General features: G+C 40.3%; 2 protein-coding genes across 3 annotated transcripts; one reads left to right on the forward strand and one right to left on the reverse strand.

The window, feature by feature from the left end:
* Positions 1 to 119: 119 nt before the first annotated feature.
* ift140 (intraflagellar transport 140 homolog (Chlamydomonas)) lies at positions 120 to 19400 on the reverse strand. 2 transcript variants are annotated; one of them, XM_053865995.1, is made up of 31 exons: positions 19153 to 19400; positions 18330 to 18480; positions 18037 to 18258; positions 17837 to 17958; positions 17629 to 17759; positions 17353 to 17528; positions 17198 to 17289; positions 17024 to 17130; positions 16792 to 16934; positions 16517 to 16720; positions 16354 to 16426; positions 16145 to 16236; positions 15942 to 16069; positions 15749 to 15866; positions 15465 to 15586; positions 15248 to 15383; positions 15030 to 15161; positions 14852 to 14887; positions 13569 to 13810; positions 4136 to 4313; positions 3665 to 3855; positions 3495 to 3590; positions 2857 to 2989; positions 2513 to 2656; positions 2267 to 2395; positions 2005 to 2187; positions 1728 to 1931; positions 1441 to 1653; positions 993 to 1159; positions 787 to 928; positions 120 to 688 (listed from the first exon to the last, which is right to left on the reverse strand). In XM_053865995.1, the coding sequence occupies exons 2-31, from the start codon at positions 18474 to 18476 to the stop codon at positions 509 to 511; spliced, it is 4383 nt and encodes a 1460-aa protein (XP_053721970.1). In that variant the 5' UTR covers positions 18477 to 18480; positions 19153 to 19400; the 3' UTR covers positions 120 to 508. The 2 variants fall into 2 exon arrangements, with proteins under 2 accessions (XP_053721970.1, XP_053721971.1); XM_053865996.1 differs by lacking the exon at positions 14852 to 14887 and having other exon boundaries at positions 19153 to 19399.
* tmem204 (transmembrane protein 204) lies at positions 5427 to 11461 on the forward strand. Its single transcript, XM_053865998.1, has 4 exons — positions 5427 to 5624; positions 5715 to 6424; positions 6967 to 7122; positions 10837 to 11461. The coding sequence occupies exons 2-4, from the start codon at positions 6004 to 6006 to the stop codon at positions 11079 to 11081; spliced, it is 822 nt and encodes a 273-aa protein (XP_053721973.1). The 5' UTR covers positions 5427 to 5624; positions 5715 to 6003; the 3' UTR covers positions 11082 to 11461.
* Positions 19401 to 19928: the final 528 nt, after the last annotated feature.

Below are 19928 nucleotides of genomic sequence, written 5' to 3' on the forward strand. Positions count from 1 at the left end.
CATCTTTACAAAATATTAGCTTCCATTTTACAGATAAAAAACAGAACAGTCTAAAGAACAGCGGATTAAAGGGTAAATGAGACACTCATGATTACAAATGTTTTATTCATAAAGAAGGCAGCGGGTCACAAAATCACACTCAGCTTGCTTATCAAAAATATCTTTTAAATATGTTCGACACAGAAAAATATTTACAATTGTACAGTTTGGTCACATGAAAGGCATGCAGCCACACAATTTGCAAAGGTTGTCCTCGTCAGGCTTCACCTAAGGAACAAGGCTATTTTATTGGTTTCTCTGGAGTTTAAAAAAGATAATATGCATTAAGCACACAGTTGGTGTTCATTCGTCTGTGAGTGTATAAAAACCGTTTAGTACAAAAGTATCCTCTCATAAACTACACAGTCCTCCCGGTTTAAGAAAGTGCAGATAAGAGCATGTGTCGATGTACATGGCCTTCATGTGAGACTGAAGAACCTACTGAGAATATGTTAGTGAAAGTCAGACCTCATGACAAGTTTAAATCCTCCTCTACCTCGTCCTCCTCCCTCACACTGTTACTGCTCACTCTATGATCCAAAGGCAGTCCTAGCTCTCTCTGCAGCGCCTCCAAACTAGCCTGGCTAACATAGTACCTGATATTTTGGGATGGCAGTAGTTTTTGAAGTTCTTCAAAACGACGGTAGGCCTGAAGGACAAAAGAAAGAGGATTGGTTCATTAGGTTGTTTTTTTTTTCTCTAATTTTAAGTCTTTAATTGCTTTTAAAGAAGGAAATGAATAGTTACTGCGGTGAAGTTGCCTTGCTGACAATGATGCTCCACTAGAAAACCAAAAACATCCCCGACCCTGACTGCTGGATCCAAATCGGGCTCCTCCAGCAGAGCTTCACATTGTGCCACAGCTTCACCAGCATTTTCTGAGTACAACCTGCGGACAAAAGAGGAATTGTTAGAATAGCTGAAAATGATGCTTCATTTGTTGATAGTTGTACCTGCGTATGTTCACAAACTTCTTGATAAGACCGACTTTGTGCTGCAGGTCAGACACACGAACTCCTTGCTGTCCAGCTGAGGAATCTTTTGACTTTGAAAGCCATTTTAATGCTTCAGTCAGGGCATCTAAAGCCTTTTCGTAGTTCTGGTAGTCATCAATTTCCACCTTTGAAATAGCCATAAAGAAAATGTTTCATAATAATAATAATAATAAAAATAATAACTAGTTCAACACATAACAGTTACATTTCCGTATCTATCACGTTATCACATCAACCACATCCCTGACTTTACTTTTTTACAGTTTTAAAAAGCTGTTTTCTACAGTATCATTCCATAAATGTACATTGATAAAACATCATAATAAAATTCTAAAGAAAATAAAGGTCCACTATAACGGCACAATACATGAATAGCAATGAATAAGAAGGCATTGGGATACGTTACCTGTGCACAAGCTTCATAAAAGCCTGCCAGTAAGTTTGGTGCTCTTCCTTTTGTGTAAAAACCGATAATGGTCTTTAAGATGTCTGGGTCTTTCCGCCAGTCTAGAGACTGCAGGTAGTTGGCAGCCATGATAAAAAGATCTTTCTGATGGCAAACATTGGCGTAGAAGATAATTTTCTTTGTGTCACCAGACTTAAGTAGCGCCTTCATGGCCTGTGAAAAATGAAAGAGGTCGCTGCTTAGACCACATCAGATACATGTTTGTGATGCTCTGATCACAATGTTACCTTGAGCTTGTTTCCCGCCTGAGTGTACTTCTTGGTAGCCAGGTGGTAATTCCCCTGACGCATGCAGCAGTCTGCGATCCTCTCTAGTAGCTCCTTACGAGCGTCTTCAGGTAAATCCTTGCTGTCCATTGTGGTCATTTTCTCTGCAAGATCTTCTGTGATGGTCAGGTTCTGAATAACGCAAAGCTCCAGGGCTTGTGGGAACTGGAGACAGAAATATTTGTTTTAAAACACCCAATAAACCGAGAAATTAAACTCATAGGTTCAAGACAGAAACCTTTTTTGCTGCCACCAGTAACTCCACAGCTTTCTCATACTGAGAATGTTTGATAAAGAAGTCAGAGCAGCGTTCCAAGAGGGCAGGGTCCGACTTCTCATTCAGTTCTTCAGCAATGAGCTGAAGAGCAGAGAACTGCTCAGTAGCAAAGGCCAACTCCAGCGCTTTGGACACATAACCAGCCTGAAATAAGGAGTGTCAAACTTTAGGCAGCGAAATAGAGCAAGTGCGCCCCCGTGTGGCTGAACGACTGAATAGACACCTTGTGGTAGAGTAACACAGCTCGATCCATGTGGGTGCCTCTCTCTTCATAGTAGCGGGCGGCTTCCATCATATCCTCAGGATTACTGAGGAGAGCCAGGTTCATCAGCTGGTCATCGAGACTGTTCTCCTGCTCAAGAGAGGCCAATCAGTACGAAAGAATAGCAGAAATCACGACAATAAACCCCGCAACCTTCATTTAAAAATGGAAACCCCGCCTGTATATCAGACAGCAGAGTCCACCCACCTTGCAGAGTCTGATAGCATTGTTGTAGGCCTGAGCTCGAGTGTAGAAGTGGACTGCCTGTTTAATGTCGTCATGACCCTCGTAATGGCGGGCCAGGTGGTACGATGCTGCTCTGTCCCCGGTATTGTTGGCTATCTCGGATGCCTGGGAAAAGATTGTGTTAAATTGTCTTGAACAAGTCAAATGTTTCATCGCTATGTTTTACCTCCTATAAAGCGTATCAAGCAATCAAGGCACGGTGCAACTGAAATTCACTTGATAAAACAAATGTCTGTAGGAATGTTCTGTCATTGCAATGGTAGATAAAACAGTTTAAGTTAACAGTCAAATGATTGCTGCCTCACCTTCTGGACATCTCCCATGTAGCAGTGGACACGGACCAAAGAAAGGTAGTCCTGTCCCAGTTCATAGAAGCGGAGGGCTGAATCCAAATCCGACTGGCTCTCAAGGTACTGGGCCCACCACTTATAGATGCTCCTGTGTTGTAACAATGAAGGGGGTGAATATCAGGAAGCTCATGGAAATCTCCATTCAACAGTACAATTATTGTCAACTGTGTTACAGCAGCAAGGAAAAGTGGCTGCTGCTCTGTTTATATCATGCTCTAATTATAGACAAGGTTGTACCGTTCAGGTTCACGTGTCCACCTGTTTGGACTGTAGCAAGACGGGCCCAGGACAGATCAAACAGGACAGATGAAAGCTACATGTTTGGGCTTCTCCCTGAACGGTTTCTTCACTTTATAATGTTGGTCTGCCTGAAAACATTATCTGGACTAGCTAATACATACATATACAGTATTGCATTTTAGGGTGTGCTAGGGGATGTTTTCTGTCACAACTATTAACTTTTAAGTGAGGTTCAAGGATGGCGTAGGGCAAGCCGTAATATGGATACAAACACAATGAATCCAGAAACAAACCAATGCAGGTTACAAGGATGACAAAGTTTTCATTGATGTCAGGTTCAATTCTGCACTTACTTGTCTTTCATCTTGTTTACATAGATTTCTAAAGACAGCGTGTCGTCCTGCAGCATTCTAGGAACCTCCACTCGATGGGTGTCTGATTTTTCATAACTGTGAAAAGAGGTCATAATTTGAGTCGAATTTCCAAGAAAAAAATCCAATATTTCTCTACGTAATTCCCTTACTAGACCAGAGCCAATGTTTTATTTCCCATGGATTCCAGGTACTTTGCATGATTGTAGTAGGTGGTGCGGAGGTGAATGCGGTCATGATTCTCTGCCGTTTCTAAGGCTTGCTGCCATTGGCCTGAGGCTTGATAGAAAGTGTTCAGCAGGTCAAAGCGTTGACAAGTCTTGTAAAGCTTCTCTGCATCTTCCTGTTGGGTGACAGGAAAAGATGGGGGAAACAGAGTTTTTTTGTTTCAGGAAAGTCCCATGAAGTGGGGAAATTCAGAGGGCTAAAACAAGAAAGGCTTTTCTGAACATCGATAAGTGACTTGATAGTGATACAGACATAAATAAATCTTGTTTCTCACTTAAACAAATATTTGTAGCAGTTATTTAGGGATTTACACAGAACTGTGATTCCTTCATCAGCATAATTCACATTGTGAGCACAATCAGTAAATTGTGTTTCCAAGATTCTCTATACCATACCAGCATGCCAAGTTGAATGGCTAACATTGCCACCTGGGCCTCTGGTTCTGGCTCCAACTCGGCCTCCTTTAGAGCTTTAACTGCTCTGGCATTTCCCATATTCCCGAGACACACACGTGCCACATCCAGACGTCGGGTTTTAACACACATCCGTGCCATGTTCTCCCAGACCAATGTGCTGTAAAAAGTGGATAGGGGGGAATAACATTTTGAAATGATTTACATTTTAGATGATAATGATGTACACATTTTCATTTGATGAAGTACTTCAAGTAAACTTCATATTCCCCAGGGTCCTATATTGAATCTACTCTAGCTATAGATGTATCTCAGTGCCTGCCTCTACACTGCCAATTTTAGACTATCTCCTGCCATGTCTACTTTTTTAAGTCACAGTAGTGAATATTATAATATGAATTCAGATGAAACAGTTTAGTACTGTGAATGTCAAAGCCGATTTTATGATGTGTTCGAGTTTTATTACTGATGTGTAAGTGAATTAAAAGCACACAGAATTTAAGTTAACATTTTAAAGACACAACAGAAATAATGTAGTTATAAAAATTAATGGCATGAGCAAGAGAACACTGTTAAGTGGGAAGGTTTGCCAAGATAGTGTTTTTAAAGTCAAGTAGATTACAATACATTTTTCCCCAAGATTCAGTTTCTTTTAACATGAAACATGCGTCCTGTTATCACCCTACAAAAATGCCAGACATGGAAAGAATCTGCACAGATCAAGGCAAAAGACTGAATGGGGAAAGCTGACTTTTTCAAATTATTTTTGTCTTGCTGACGTGAATCTCACACTGGAGCCGAAATAAAATTCCTCAGCCATCTGGTCTCTATTAGTGTGCGCTCCCTCCTCCATGCTCTAAGCGATACAGATGTGAGCTGTTTATTAAAGTTAGGCAACAGGAAATACCCCAAATCTTTAGGGGGCCAGCAGTTATGTAGGAGTCCTGAACTAAAGCATCGTGATTTGTACGTTTGATTTCAGTTCAAAACTTGCTCAGCATTGCATTTGAAAGAACAAAAGCAAAGAATTACAGGGAACACAATAAACCTAATAGAAGGGATTCAGAGAGACATAAAAGGAAAGACAGGAGAAGAACTCTACATTTGGCCCCTCATCCCAGTCTCCTTTCCTCTCAGGAAACACATCCTGTTGCTGGCTGACTGTAGTGGCAACTATGTTTGTTGCACACGAGAGACAGGACTTCAGTGAACGCCCCCTGGGTTCCAGACAAAAGAATATACAACAGTGACGTCTGAGAGGGGGTCTATTGGACATTCTGTCACACAAACACACTGACATGCACACATATGCGATCATAAGGGAGGAAGCACTGTCCTCTCCAACAGATGCATCTAAAGTATGTGGAACTAAGAGGAACAGAAACTCCCACTTACTGAAACTGACCTGAAGGAATTGCTAAAGACCACAAGCAAAAAGAGCGGGGGCCAAGACAGAGGGAGGCAGGGGGAGGTGAGTGTGAACAGTGAAGATATTCCAGTTTTCAGTTTTGACACAAGTTGCTAGCAGCACATTCAAGGTTTGTCTGATCTTCTGCTTGAGTTACATATTGAAGAAACAAATAAGAAACTAAGGACAGCATAGAATTTGACGACTCGTACAGCTGAAGAAGAGGTGCCTCCAAGATTTGCAAGAGTGAAGCTGCAGCTGGTTGGGGTCACGGGAATGGAACAGAGTTTCTGCTGGATTAATCCCTGCGCTCACACGATCTTGTCTGAGGAAGAAGGCTAAGAATCTGCTGCAACAGCCATCAACTCACGACTGAGGATGAATGGAGATGTTCTTTAGCTGAACCTCAAGACAACAAGCCCATTGCCTACTCTTGCTCTGTATGAGCCAGAACGGCACCCACTATCAGCGGGATCAAGAGGTGGGGGAAAGGAGCCTCACTGCCCAGGATCGGCAAAGGACTCAGGAGGAGCAGGACTTGGTCCCGGGACACAACGGCGCGGTGGCAGGCGCTGGGCGTCGTATGGCCGTGCAGAGGCTGGTGGCAGTGGCAGTGGCAGTCGCCCTGCTTTCCTTGGTCCTCAACAATGTTGCAGCATTCACCCCAAGCTGGGTTTTGCAGGAACTTGAAGGTGGACGCAAGAGAAGCGTGGGACTATGGAAGATGTGCTCCGCAGGAGGGGACCGAGACCGCTCCGACCCTTCATCTGGCAGGAAAGGGCAGGGGTCACAGAGGCAGTGTGAAAGCCTGGGATGGGGATCTGAGCATGCAGGCCACAGAGAGTACCGCAGCACTGTCAAACGTAAGCCAATACTTTTACTCGTCATATAAAATAAATGCCTTATTCTTTATCACTAATTGGAAGATACAATGAACACACAAAAGAGAAACACATGAGGGGAGCTTCAACTGAAGAGTAGACTTAAAAGGTTAAGGTTTCATATCAACAGCCAAAGTTTTTATACAAAACCATTGTGTTCAAATATTTCCTCAATGTACAGTAGAAGTGATTTTGGTATTAGCAATGCTGATATGAATGTCAGACAATTATATAATTTATTCAATTCTGTCTGAAAGTATTAGATATTTTGCATCATTCCAGAATTTTTATTTTATTAAATCAGGTGGCTTCCAGTACAATCATCGATGTCCCATTGACAGATCACACTTGGTGATCATGAACATCCAGTGGGCACATGGACAACACTATCATAAGAAGCATCACCATCTTTAATTCCTCAGCCATTCTTAAGTCTAAATGATATGTTTCTTCAGATTTTACACTTTTGTACTTTATTAATTGGAGCTATATTGACATCCCAATTCTTCTTTTTGTCCTAACAGTGCAGTTTGACATGATGCGGGCCTGTAACCTGTTGGCCACGGTCGCCCTGACTGTTGGTCAACTGATCTTCCTTCTTGGCCTTATTGGGCTGCCATTCATCACCCAGGAGTCACAGTGGTGGGAAGAAGCCATTGCTGCACTGTTCCAGCTAGCCAGTGAGTAAAATCGTCTTGACAAGGAACTCAGTTAATACATTACTAAATAAATAAATAAAGTGTGTTTTTAGATATGTACCTCCACTAAGGATGTTTTTGCCTATGGTTGCCTGTCACTTAGTAAAATAACTTCAAAGGTTATGCATACATTTAAATTACATTTCCAAGAAAAGTTGATCATGGGACAAAGAACTCTCTTGCTGTCTGGAGGACAATTTCTCAAGAACATGGAAAACATGAAACGGTGTACATTGCCAAAACGTGTTGCGGTTGTTAGCTTGCATCAATATTTTGATATGTTGGAACAATGTCACTGAGACCAACAGCCTATCAAAAATTACCTTCCAAAATGTTGCATTGGCTGGTAATACCATTATGGGAACAAATTGCTTGCATTTTTTTTTCTTATTTGACCTGTCCACATATGTGGAGATGAATTTTCTGTGAGAAAAAACATGGAAGGAACGCTAGCACATACAAACACACAAGACATGTGCATCAACAACTGCTGAATGAAAACGGAGCGAAAATGATCAGATTTTCAGAATGAATCCAGTGTACATACAATATGTATGATAATGTCTCCAGCTTCATGCAACATGGATTAGTTACAATAGCATTATTATTAGTAATAGCATTGTTAATGATAATTGACCACAAACAAGGGCATTCTTTTTAGCAATATCAACTTCCCTTAAAAGGCAAAGTTTAGTTATTATGCCTTTAAGGTAATTCCTACTACAAACTGGAAAAAGCAAACCTTGAGTCTGAAGAGGTTAAGATTCAAAGGTCAACAAGATGACAGTCATTCAAGAAATAAAACTTGGCGACAAAGAAAATGTGATTGGAATGAAGATAGTAATGAAAGCAACAACCAAGCAGGATATAACATTTCCGAGTACTTTAACTGAGGAAGTTAATTTAGTATAGTGGTTTCTTGGTCACTTGGTTGAGCATCAGGACGAGAAGAGGGCACAGCGGGGGGTCTGCTCACAGTCTAAATTTAATCTTAGACCAGAACCCAATAGCAAAAGCTGCGGCCGTTCAGGCAGCGACAGTCGGGCGCCAGGATATCCCTGCTCAGGACGAGGAAATGTCTGTGACTACCTGTTATGCAAACCCCCCAACTGAAGAAGGAAAAAGAAAGGAGGGGGGATAGACGGGATAGACAATTTCAGCAGGGAGTGTATGTTTGTGTGTGTGTTGGCAACAGTGATTATGCGAAGTATATATACACAAGTGTTTATGTCTGTTGTCGTTGCGCGTTTTTGTTGTCCTGGTGGTACTATAAGCAGCCCTATCGAGATAAGATATCTAAGCTTCCATGTCTGTGTTTACAAATTTCAGACAGCAAATTACAGTCCTCATTTTGGCATTGGCATTTTCATTCCACAATGAACTGATTTTATCAGAAGACAATTAAGAAGAGAATCCATTGAGAAGTATAGGACAATGGTTAATCCAAAACAATACCATTAATGAAGGTGCTGATGAGTCGGATCACCCAATATTAGCTAGCATGCAGAGCAAAAGCAATCCTTCCCTATAAACGTATCCATTTGACAAATGAAAATAAAACGACAACAGATGTACGTGGAAAAAAAGCCACCAATACTGAGTAGTGACGCCATGACAGCCAAACATTCCTGAAAGATTTTGAGGGTAATGCAATACAGCAAAGGCTGTGTTGTAGTGTGAGTCAATGTAATCCAAAACAAAAAAAAAGATTCAAAATAAAGGCCAATAAAAGTAAAAGAAAAACATGCTTAAACACTCATAGATGAGGCTGTATTTGGTAGATGTTTGATTTTACTACAGCTCAGATCTTGCTGATATCACTGAGTGAATGAGCTTGAGCTTGGCATGAATGGAAATATTTTCGCACATCATCCCTTTTCTCGGGAATGTTTTTCTTTTCAGACCTGCCAAAATGTTCAGCTCATGCAAGCATACTCAGGAATAACAATTACACTCTCATTCATTGAAATGTCTGCAGCAGGAAAGTCCTGATTGAAAACACACTAAGTGGCAACTTCACCATCAGTGAAAGCTGAGAAATGAATACTCATTGTCATTATTACCATGACAGTGGCTTCTTTGAGAATGCTGAGAGAACTATGGGCAATAATATCGTAAGAACTGTTAACAGATGCCATTTTTAATAAATAGGGAGAGCATAATAATATACAAATTTAATGGGAATTGGGCACAAAATGGAAAGAATAATATCAATGTTACCCAATTTCTTATAGAACATTCTATAAGCCCTCTCACTATTTCTATTGTGGGTGAATGATTTGAAAGAAATAATCTTAATAAAAAAAATCTACCAAATTAATAATGACTTCAGGCAATCTGAACTTGGGTCTAGCATGTCAGATTGAACCCATTCACATATGTGGTGAAATGTTATTCTGATATGAATGAAACGATAATGTAAGACAGTGAAGACTATATTTTTAAGGCAGGGACAGACAGACAGATTAATCTCTTAAATTAATCATTAACCATTTTCTCGCAGATAGATCATGAGAAGTTTCCAGAAAATATATTAACATTGAAGATTAGGGTGTGGAAAGGAAGGAAGGATGGAAAGAGGAAGAGGGGGAAGGAAGTTTGACAGATAAGTCTGTGCCAATAAAAGAGTTTCACACAGCCCACCCTGGCTGGACTGTGGACAGGAGATTATTCATTTTCTTGGATATGGAGTCAGGCAAGTTAAACATGGGTTGATGACACACAGAAATAATTATCCACATCCTCATATAAAACAATGAAACGCATTATACTGCAGAGGAAGAAATACAAATGGACTTGAAGCCCAGGTGTCACTGGTGAATCATATCCTACTGTATAAAGCATCTCTATTACCAGTGACTATTTTTGGTCTGTGTATTTGTACTATCAAGAAAGAGCTGCATTGTTCAAGCAGATTTGGGTGGGCTGCAACTGAATTATAGAGTAGTAAGTGAGTAATTGTTGGGGGTGGAGCAGTTACCCAGCATGGATACCGTGTGGAGGGCTGTTCTGCTGATACTGATCAAAGGAAACTCGAAGAATAAGATACTAAAAACTACATTCAATAAATATTTACTGGGAAGTAAAACAGTGAATGAGACAGCATGAGTCTAGACTTCTGTAGATCCATCCCTTCCACAGAGAAGGTTATTTTTCTAGCATAGCCAGTGTTGCTATTAGAAGGATGAAAGGAACAGCATGGACTCTAAGACTGCATGTCTTGAGGCATTTACAATCACATCGGCCTTCCTCATCGCCTGAGAGCAAATCAAAGAAATGTGGAGATGAAACAAGGAGCTCCCGCCCTTTGACATTTGATTCTAGTGGCGCTTGATCTTGACAAAGCAAAAGCTATTTCCAATAAGAAAACAGATCTCCAATTTCAAAAGTCCCATGTAGGTAAAAACAAAGAATAATGCTCTATTTGTGTTTCCTTAAACCAAAAATGAGATGACTATGATGATCAGTCGGAGCTCTCAGAGAAGAGGCTTGTTCTTGCCCTAGATATGCCAGGCACCATGCCATAATGTCACTCCGCCTCATTTGTTCAGCTGTCAGATGAATGCCCCGATCTACAGTTCCCAGTAGAATTTTTAGTAATAGTTTTCCGACATACTGTATTATGAGCCTCACCCCAGTTGTTTGGGACAAAATACATTTACACAAAAAACTGAATCCTTTGTTTTTATTTTGTAGGTTTCGTGTTGCTGATTGGACTTGTGACCTTCTACAAGATTGGACCCTATACACTCTTGTCCTATTCCTGCTACTTGGACATAGCGGCATGCCTGCTAGCTACCATAGCAGCAGCTATGCTCATCTGGAACATTTTACATCGCCGCGATGACTTTCTTGCACAGCCTGTAATCATCATCAGTGGATCGCTGACGTCACCTTTTCGTCCACGGCTAAACAATGACTACGTAGAATCACCATGTTGAGCTGGATCGGACTACACGAGTGTGGAACAACTAATCAACAAAGTTTGTCTCACAGAACAGCAGTGCTGGATTTTAGCATTGTACATGCAGGTTAACTTATCATTCTCTCTCCAATAAACAAAAACAGCAGATATATTTAACTGCCAAACTGCAAGGCAACTTATGGTTATTTAACACCAAGTATTTCTTTTGAATATGGACTTTTTTGCTTCATGAGGATAGGATCAAGCTGGAACTTGAACTTAGATAATGTATGTGTACTAAAGAGCCTGTAGAACTATAAATTGGGTATTGTGAAATATGCTACATAACAACCTCCTTTCATTATGAGAATCCCAAAATAAAAAAAACAGTATACAATAAAATACGTAAGATACAAATACAGTAAAAAAAGAAATTCATACCTGGTATATATCAGTCATACCTGGTATATACTTTATATAAGTCTTGCCTTAGGGTTAAGACAAAATAGGTGAGTATATTGACTTCTGTACTGGCTTTTATTCCAGTGGATTTTTAAGTATCCCAGTGGAAGATCCTAATTGAATCAAGTGGTGAAATCAATATTGTCAAGTTTTTGTTTTCTTTCATTGTAATCGTCTTACAACAGGTATATTAAAAACTTGGTCGCGAAACACAGAAGTTAAGCTAAAATGAATTGCTTTTAAAAGTGTGTTGCGATTAACAAGTGAAGGTGTCGACAGAAATTCCATCACCACATAAAGACTTCTTTCAGGATAGAACACAAGATTTTTAAAATAAATTATAGCGTACACGTCATAAACTTAAAATGAGGCAATATTTTTCTCATTCTTATTAGTTTTTATCAGATTTGATGGTTTCATCGAAACTTGCATTGGCTTGTGGTACAGAGTGTATTTGTTGTTTTTGTATACTTTTTCATAGACACATTCCAAAATAATTTTGTTGTTTGGTTCAATTCTCATAGCTGTTCCTTTGGTTTTCTGTATTATTAAACATAATGGTTTATAAAATAATAATAATAATATATAATAAAAGCATTTATTGGTCAAATGTATCATAAGTGGTTGTTCTGTCCTTCATTAATTCCTTCATTCAAGCTTTCCAGCATTTTTCATTAATGGAGATGCCTGTCCATTGAAATTATTGACAGAATCACTAACACATTTTCACACCCACCAAAAGTTTCTGGGTCAAAGATGCAAATCTCCATCACAGTGGGAGACAAATAATAAATAATGGGTCAGAGAGGATTACCAGAACACATGTATGGGAATGAGAGGAAGCCAAGAGTTACAATGAAGATTCAGGGAGTGTGCTGAAAACAGTGTGCTGAAAGAGGTCAAGTATTCGGGATCAGTCATCCAGATTAATGAACAGATATCAAAGGAGGTCAGTAACAGAGACAGACAGGATAGAATGGGTGGAAAGACTGACAGGGTAATCAGACAGGACAATAGGAAGCAGGAAGTGTTCAAAGTGGCAGATAGTCCTGTTCTTCACTTAAAAGGGTTAGAAATAAGTACATCTGAAGAATGCCTCCTGTGGGGCAGAGCATAGGAGAGACGTGGACACGTTGGATGCAGAATGTCGGTCCACCAGTTACCACGTAAAAGGAGAAGAGGAGGACAACCATGAGCGCATGATGCAAATATTTTAAGTGGGTAGAGGGTGACATGTTGTGGCAAACTGTGATAGGATATGGAGAGGGGTAAAAAAATGTGAAATAAAAACCTTTGGATTTAAGAATGTTAATAGGCAGAGAGATAAGAATTGTTATTCTGTGATTAATGTCTAAAATAGCAATTAAAAGTGCCCCTAAATCACATTCACTGTTAATAGGTGAATATACTGTAGGTCAGGAATGGTTTGAATGGTTTTAAAATTCCAACCTGGATTTAAAACTGGATGGGGAAAAGGAAGGACATGCATTATTCAGATTTGTGTTTGACACGTTAACAATAGTCTTCCAAATCCTGTGCAGATGAATGGCCTTTGCTTAAGATCAGCATCTTTTTTTTGCAATCAAGTCTTAACATTTCCCCTGGATTTATTTGACCAAATACAGGTGGGAATATTTGAGAATTCAATGAAGTAAAGTACGATTAAGAGCCCACATCCACAGGTCGCTGGGGCAGGAAATGTGGGTGGAGATTTGCGGGAATTGAGCACAATACCAATCTCCATGAAAGTTTGAAGTAAAAATATCCAAGAGGAACTGAGTGAAAAAGTCAATGGACTATTAATGTCTGTGGAATATCCTGCGGAAGATTTTGTGTTTTGAATGTTTGGTTTGGTATAGGTGACCAACTCAAAATATATTCTCCATATTTGTTCAAGAGTGGTATCAGAGTCAAGGTTGAGGCAAACAATACAGTCCCAGTGCCCTCGGCTTTGCTATAGAACTAAGGCCGTGGCAAAAAGACAAGTGAGGACAGAAAATGTATAGGAAAGTGCCAACTGAGACAGCCTGCCACAGCAAGACTTGAGTTATAGCGGACTCACCTTTTTATCAATTTGATTGATTTGAATGCTTCATCCATGTCACCAATAGTCAAATAGAAGCTGAAGTTCAGCATGGCATCTCGAGTGGCTTTCTCGCAGTTCTCCAGTCCCACAAAGTCCCTGAGAGGTCGCCTGGACACCATGTTGGGGAGATGGCCAACTGTCCCCTGAATAAGCTGGGTCTCATTTGGTGGTTGTGCTGAAGAAGGAATTTCAGCTGGATCCTGATCATGTTGTCCAGGCTAAACAAAAAAGAGAAAAAAAATTATAATTTGGTGGAAAAGTCTGGAAATGATGCTACAAAATTTTAAGGTGTGAGCAACAGCTATCTATAAGCATAAAGGTAACATAGCTAATAAAACAAGCAGGGGTATACTTTGATATAGTATTTTATATTAAAATAAGTTATTGATGGGTTTAGTGCAGAAAGATGAAGATGAAGAAGGCTCCACTTGTTGACTCATGATACCTGGAGCAAGTGAGGCTTGGACATGATTACATTGTATGATTACTGATGTGTTTATAAATAAATGTTTAAATCTCTCTCACATCTCTCGTCAAAGCTCTGCATGCCAAAACTCCTCTCCTCTCCTCAGTGTAATATACAAGAACATGTTCAGGTGCACTTGACCTGTGCCCAGAGCTGACTAGGGTTTACATATCACCACCCTTCTGCCATGAGGCGGAGTCTCATGACACAGTCGAGGCATCAAGTGTTAACAATTGACAGGTCGAGTCCCGAGACAAAATCAAAAATAAAACAAAATGCTCCTCACTGTCGACATCTTTGTTGAAACAGGTGCAGTGGGTAATGGTATGCATATGAACCCACAGACCTTAGTTCTAGACAAGACACATTTTCAATTTTCAGAAAACCCAAAATGTTGACTGACTATTAACAACATGTATTTTTATTTTGACAAAATAACTATAATAACTAATATTTTTTCTAATATACGTAGAACTGTAGTGTTTTATTATTGTGAACATGAGCATTGCCTGAATTTTAATGAATTATATTTAATATTCATGTAGCTGGAGATAATACAGTTCCAATACAATCACAGTATGCTTGATCAGTTCTTCTGAATGTGAATACAATAGTCAGTAGTCTATATGCTCTTCCATGAGTTCAGCATTTGTTTAGCTATTCCTAATAAGACAGGTTTTGGTTCATCTAGCCAGTTTCTAATTTAACATCAGTGCACGACATCCACAGTCACAGCTACTGTAGGTTGGGAGTGAGCTAAACTTAAAAAATACCAACCGACCCAAATACTTACTTCTGACCGAAAGACACCACCCCTCCGAAAATACAGCTGGGGGTGTTTGAGACCAAAAAGAGTTCTCCATCAGAGTTTAGATACAAGCAAAGGTTTTGGCAGTAAAGTAAAGATGTGAAAAGCAAAGGAATACATTTGCATTTGCATCTTGAGTTGGCCATGAGTGCAGTAAACTCACCTTGCAGCTAAAATAATAGTAGGGTACATCAAGAGCAATGATGGCTTGAAGACCTGTTGGTTTAGGGTAGCAGTCCTGCAAAAGGAGACCATGTTCCTGCGTACAGAAGAGTGTAACCACCGACACGTCGACCTAAAACGTGTGATATAACATGACAATCTTTTTCATGGGTAAATACATGAATGATTTCAGGAAGAATGCAAGTTGAATTTAATTACCGCATCTGAGATATTGGTGTATGATGACTCTGAGCTGACTGGCATCGTTTCACACACAAAGAGCCGTGGCTCACTCTCATCCCAGTAATGCGAAACAGGACAGCGTCCGCTAAGTTCGGACCCCTCAAACTGCTGCCTGAAACATCAGATGAGAATGTGAACGATACACAGCAGAATTAAGAAAAAAACACATCATGTACAAGATAAATGTATTCACCTGTCGCTATCATCAGCTTGTGAAATGCCGCTAGACGGCCGGCCAATGAAGAAATCAAAGTGAGTCACAGTGTCCATCTCGATGTCAAAAAAGTAGACTTTCTGACCAGGACGTCCATTCACCTGCATGAGGACGAGCCATATTAGTGCAGCGAAACTTTGACTTTACTCTTTGATTTCATTTGATTTCTGACATTCAATAAAGAAGCAGAAACGATTTACTATGTGAATAATGTGGTGTTATCAAGTGTGGTATTAGTACATATAAAATAAATACTTGTGTACCTGAGAGATTAGAATGCTGACTTGGCTTCCATTAGCATTGCATTTCACTGACCTCAGAGCTCCGAAATTGGGAATGTAATTAGCCAGGTTTTTAGCACTGCAGTGAGCTTTGGCATCTCTTTAAAAACAGGGTGAAAGAGTCATTTTAAGAAACAAAAGGTAGGTGATATTGAACTACATACAAACATCAGACCTTCTAGAAAGATCAAAAACCCTGATGTGGGCTGTATCGGTGCCCACAACCAAGTACGACTGACATACACTGAGCAGCACAGGGTTTCCCTCTGCCTTGGAAAAGGTCAGTAACTGCTTCACTGTGCCCTAAGAAACGGGGGGGAACATTTTCAATGGATATTGAACATTAATAATTTTAACTTTTAATTCAAAAGGACTGACCTGAGGTGTTCTGATCTGGACCCTGTTTGGTTCTACTGTATATAAATTCTCACCATGAACAGCTACTATCGGTGACTCACAGGTGAATGATCCTAAGTGGAGAGAAAATGAAGTAACAAAATTAAATGCAGTGAAGACATACAATAAAATATCATTCCAAATGAGACGCTGAGTCTAAAACACTTTCCAGCTGAATGTTTTGGTTCTACCTGTGTTGCGTAGTGCAGACTTGGAGAGCTCATATACTGTAATCTGCTTTCCACTCCATACTGTCACAGTATCCTGTTGAGAAGCAATTCCTGACTTGTAATTCAGTTTTCCACGTTTATCAGGCAAGCTCAGAAAACAATAATAATCCATATCTGTACTCACTTTTGTTAAACACACACCCTTAATGTGCATGTCAGACTGCAGAGCAAAGTGCTCTCCTGTGTGGAACTGACTGATGCTGAGCTGAGTTGGGGAAAGTTGAACTGCTGCCACCTGCTGGCTGAAGGCGGTTGACATCACATGCTCGCAGAGAATCAACACGGTTTTGGAGTTATTTGCAGCGAGAAGGTTCAAATTCGAACCCCACTGAAATGTTCAAAATGAATTGAAAGTTTTATTATATTCATTCCGTGACTCGTGAAACATGTAGAGCTTACCTGTAGCTGAGAGACACTTCCTTCAATTTCAGTGGGTGGTTGAAGCTTCCAGTGGGCTCGAGCGTCACCTCTGCTGATGTCAGAATGTCCAATCATTCGCCAAATTGCAATGCGTCCATGGCTGGTTCCAGCAGCAAGTATTTCTAAAAACAGTGAAAAACAGAAACAAAAAATCATCACGTAATAAAAGAAAAATCCCAACTTACTTCCATATAGTAAATAAGGAAGTTACCTTTCGCTCCACAATATGCAACACAGCTGATCGACTCTCCTTTCTCAAATCCAAGTGTCTCATCAAGGCACAAAACATGGTTGTTGTCTCGCTCAAGATCCCATAACCTGCACAATTTTCATTGCTTAGTAAACAAATTACAGGTTTACAAGGTTCAGAACACTTGTATCACACCTGACCAGCTGCTCCCCGGTTGCTGTAATGAGGAGGCCATTGCCTGCCCAAACCATGTCAACACTCTGCCCACCTTTGCCACTCAGCTTGACCTATGAGTGACAAAAAATATTTTAGCTTCGAGCAGATTGCCAGAGTACATTTACTGTTCATACCTTTCTGAATTCAATAGCTCCCCCATCAGAGGTCAGATTGTACTGCGACAGCATCAGAGTCTCAGTGATCACAACAAGAGCTTCTCTCTTGTCAAGGTAAAAAAGTTTCTTGATGGCACCCTCCACACTAAGGACAGCTGTGGTTTTACCATTCTCATCCACGCTGTGGACCTTACCTAAACCAAAAGAACGTTGTTTAAAGTCAATTCAGTGGAATGTGTGATTTTTCCAGGGAATTAAATGCGATCCTGCATGTTTAGTTTAAAATGAACTTGCCATTTGCAGTGCTGACAAAGAATGCCAGACCTTCTTGAGGACCCAGTTTGAGTGGTGCTCCTTTCCAACTGAACATGTCTAAGGCTTTTTCATCTCCACTAACTGATGCACGTGCAAGCATAGCCACGTCACTGCGGTAAGAAATCAGTGTGATTATTGTATAACAGCAAAAACTTAAAATGTTGCCCACTCCAGATGAATAACTTACTCTCCGGGCACAGTTGGTTTAAAGATGCAGCAAGATAGGGGTTCTTTATATTCATGCTTTACTTGATGATTTCCTTGAAGTTTTCCTCTGGCATCAAGTTTCCACACAGCCAGTGTGCCATTCTGATGGACGTATATATAGTATATCTGACCTTTCGTATGGATGATCATTCTGTCACACAACATACCTCCAACACTCACCTGATCACCAGTCACCAAGCGGCTGCCAGAACCACTCCATTCCAATAGAGTCATGCAGGCAGCATGTGCGGTTGGTAAGATGGTTTGATCTCCAGAAGGGTATGTCAGCAACAGGACCTCACCATTTTCCCAACCCAGAGCCAGCACTGGCTTTGTGGGATGCCAGCGAAGTACTGTAGCGTGATGAGGCCGCTCAATGTGGCAGGATTCTACATGCTCTCCCTATGAATATGAATACTCAAACTTTGTTATGAGGTCACAACAGATGTATTGAAATTGTGGGAAATAGCTACCTGCTGTAAGTAAACATCGACATTCCCTCCGACGGTAAAGCTGCTTGACGCAACAGCGAGTATGGGTAGTGCTGTGTGCCATGTTAGCTGGGATGGTGCAGCAGTGTTTTTATGGGCTTCAATACGGTGATCAAAATATACAGCCATAGCCCTGACAACAATCAACAACAAGAACTTGAGTATCAAGTTAAAAAGGACATTTGGAACTATCGGGTTAAAAAAAAAAATAAAAATAGTGCAGTGATTTCTGTTTTGCATACATCTCAAACGGAAGTACCGCTTTTATGTACAATTTAAATCACAGTAATAATTATTGTTACACCATCAATTCACAACATACAAAAAGGTTGATTTCTTTCAATTTAATACAACAGGAATGAGATACATGTCATTTGTATATCTTCAGTACTGTTTGTTTTAATTTCAATTGTGAGTACTTGCTGTACAGGTACTTTTCAGTTAACATTAAACTAGTATGTTCAACAACCCATCGAAAAGCTGCGCACCCTTTTTCTCAGCTGTCGTGAATACTACAGAAGGATTTCAATATTGCCCTCACGCTGAAATCCATAAACTGAAACGCCACCTTAAATAGCATGAACTGTAATTTGCACACGGTAAATAGTTCGCTCTTATTTACATGTCAGGCTACAATACAGCGGATATGTAATATAATTATTTAAAATAATGCCATGACAGTGCAGCCAAACGATGATAGGTTAGCTTTAGCTGCTAACATTAGCTAAGCTAGAAGCCCGCAAAAGTTGCAAGTAACACGGTTGTTCTCATATGGTCCATATGATTTTCATTTTCATGCACCTACCGTTATCACCTTTACTTAGGAAGGCGGCCCCCAAAGTTGGCGAAAAAGGGGTAAAAGCATTGAGTTGCCGTGTTGTACTTCAGCTACCGTGTGGAAGCGTCCCTGGCAGTTGCCCCTGACAACCTTCAGGCGGATCGGAGGAGGAGTCACGGAAAAAGACGAATTACCCCGAGTGTTGTTCACCACGTCAGTAAAATAAAATTCAGTTTGCTAAATAATGCTCATGTTTAGATAAATTCCGTAAGGCAGTTCTCAACAGAAGTGGGATCATTTCACTTAGTAGCCACTGCTACCGCGCATTTCAACTAATCTTGATAAGATGGCTCTGAAAATGCTGTGATGACATTTAACACTGTAAAATAATAATGCAATTATTATGATTTTATCCCATTATGCCTCAGAAATCCACATTTTTTTGACAACAAAAATACAAAACTTTTTGCCAACTACTTTGAAACTAAGAATGTTTTAAGATTTGGACAAGTGAGACAGTAGTCACCAAGGTCCTGCTGCAGTTGATGGCGCAGGCAGAGCAAAGCACCTCGCTGCCTCCAACATTGAGAAACGGTGAGGAGAAGCTCTGAAATTCACAGCACTGAAAGCTTGTGATGGAGTTGCGCTGGCTGTGGACAAGACTTGACCAATAAGTGGTGGACATGTCTGAGAGCCAAGAGGGATTAATGGAAGGGAACTTGGATGACAAGGATGGGATAAGGTCAACATAGAGTTTTTGCGCTGTGTTTGCGGTGACAGATTTAATTTCCTTTCAGACCTGC

The sequence above is a fragment of the Synchiropus splendidus genome, chromosome 5, assembly GCF_027744825.2.
Source record: "Synchiropus splendidus isolate RoL2022-P1 chromosome 5, RoL_Sspl_1.0, whole genome shotgun sequence".
Taxonomy (NCBI): Eukaryota; Metazoa; Chordata; class Actinopteri; order Syngnathiformes; family Callionymidae; genus Synchiropus; species Synchiropus splendidus.

Excerpts from the sequence above, each read along its gene's own strand:
- tmem204 (XM_053865998.1), top strand. The coding sequence starts at position 6,004 with ATGAGCCAGAACGGCACCCACTATCAGCGGGATCAAGAGGTGGGGGAA. Across the intron at positions 6,425-6,966 it reads GTACCGCAGCACTGTCAAAC|TGCAGTTTGACATGATGCGG; the intron begins GTAAGCCAATAC and ends TTGTCCTAACAG. Across the intron at positions 7,123-10,836 it reads TGCACTGTTCCAGCTAGCCA|GTTTCGTGTTGCTGATTGGA; the intron begins GTGAGTAAAATC and ends TTTATTTTGTAG.
- ift140 (XM_053865995.1), bottom strand. The coding sequence starts at position 18,476 with ATGGCTGTATATTTTGATCACCGTATTGAAGCCCATAAAAACACTGCT. Across the intron at positions 15,587-15,748 it reads TCAGCATTCTAATCTCTCAG|GTGAATGGACGTCCTGGTCA; the intron begins GTACACAAGTAT and ends GTCCTCATGCAG. Across the intron at positions 2,188-2,266 it reads CTGTGTTACTCTACCACAAG|GCTGGTTATGTGTCCAAAGC; the intron begins GTGTCTATTCAG and ends TCCTTATTTCAG.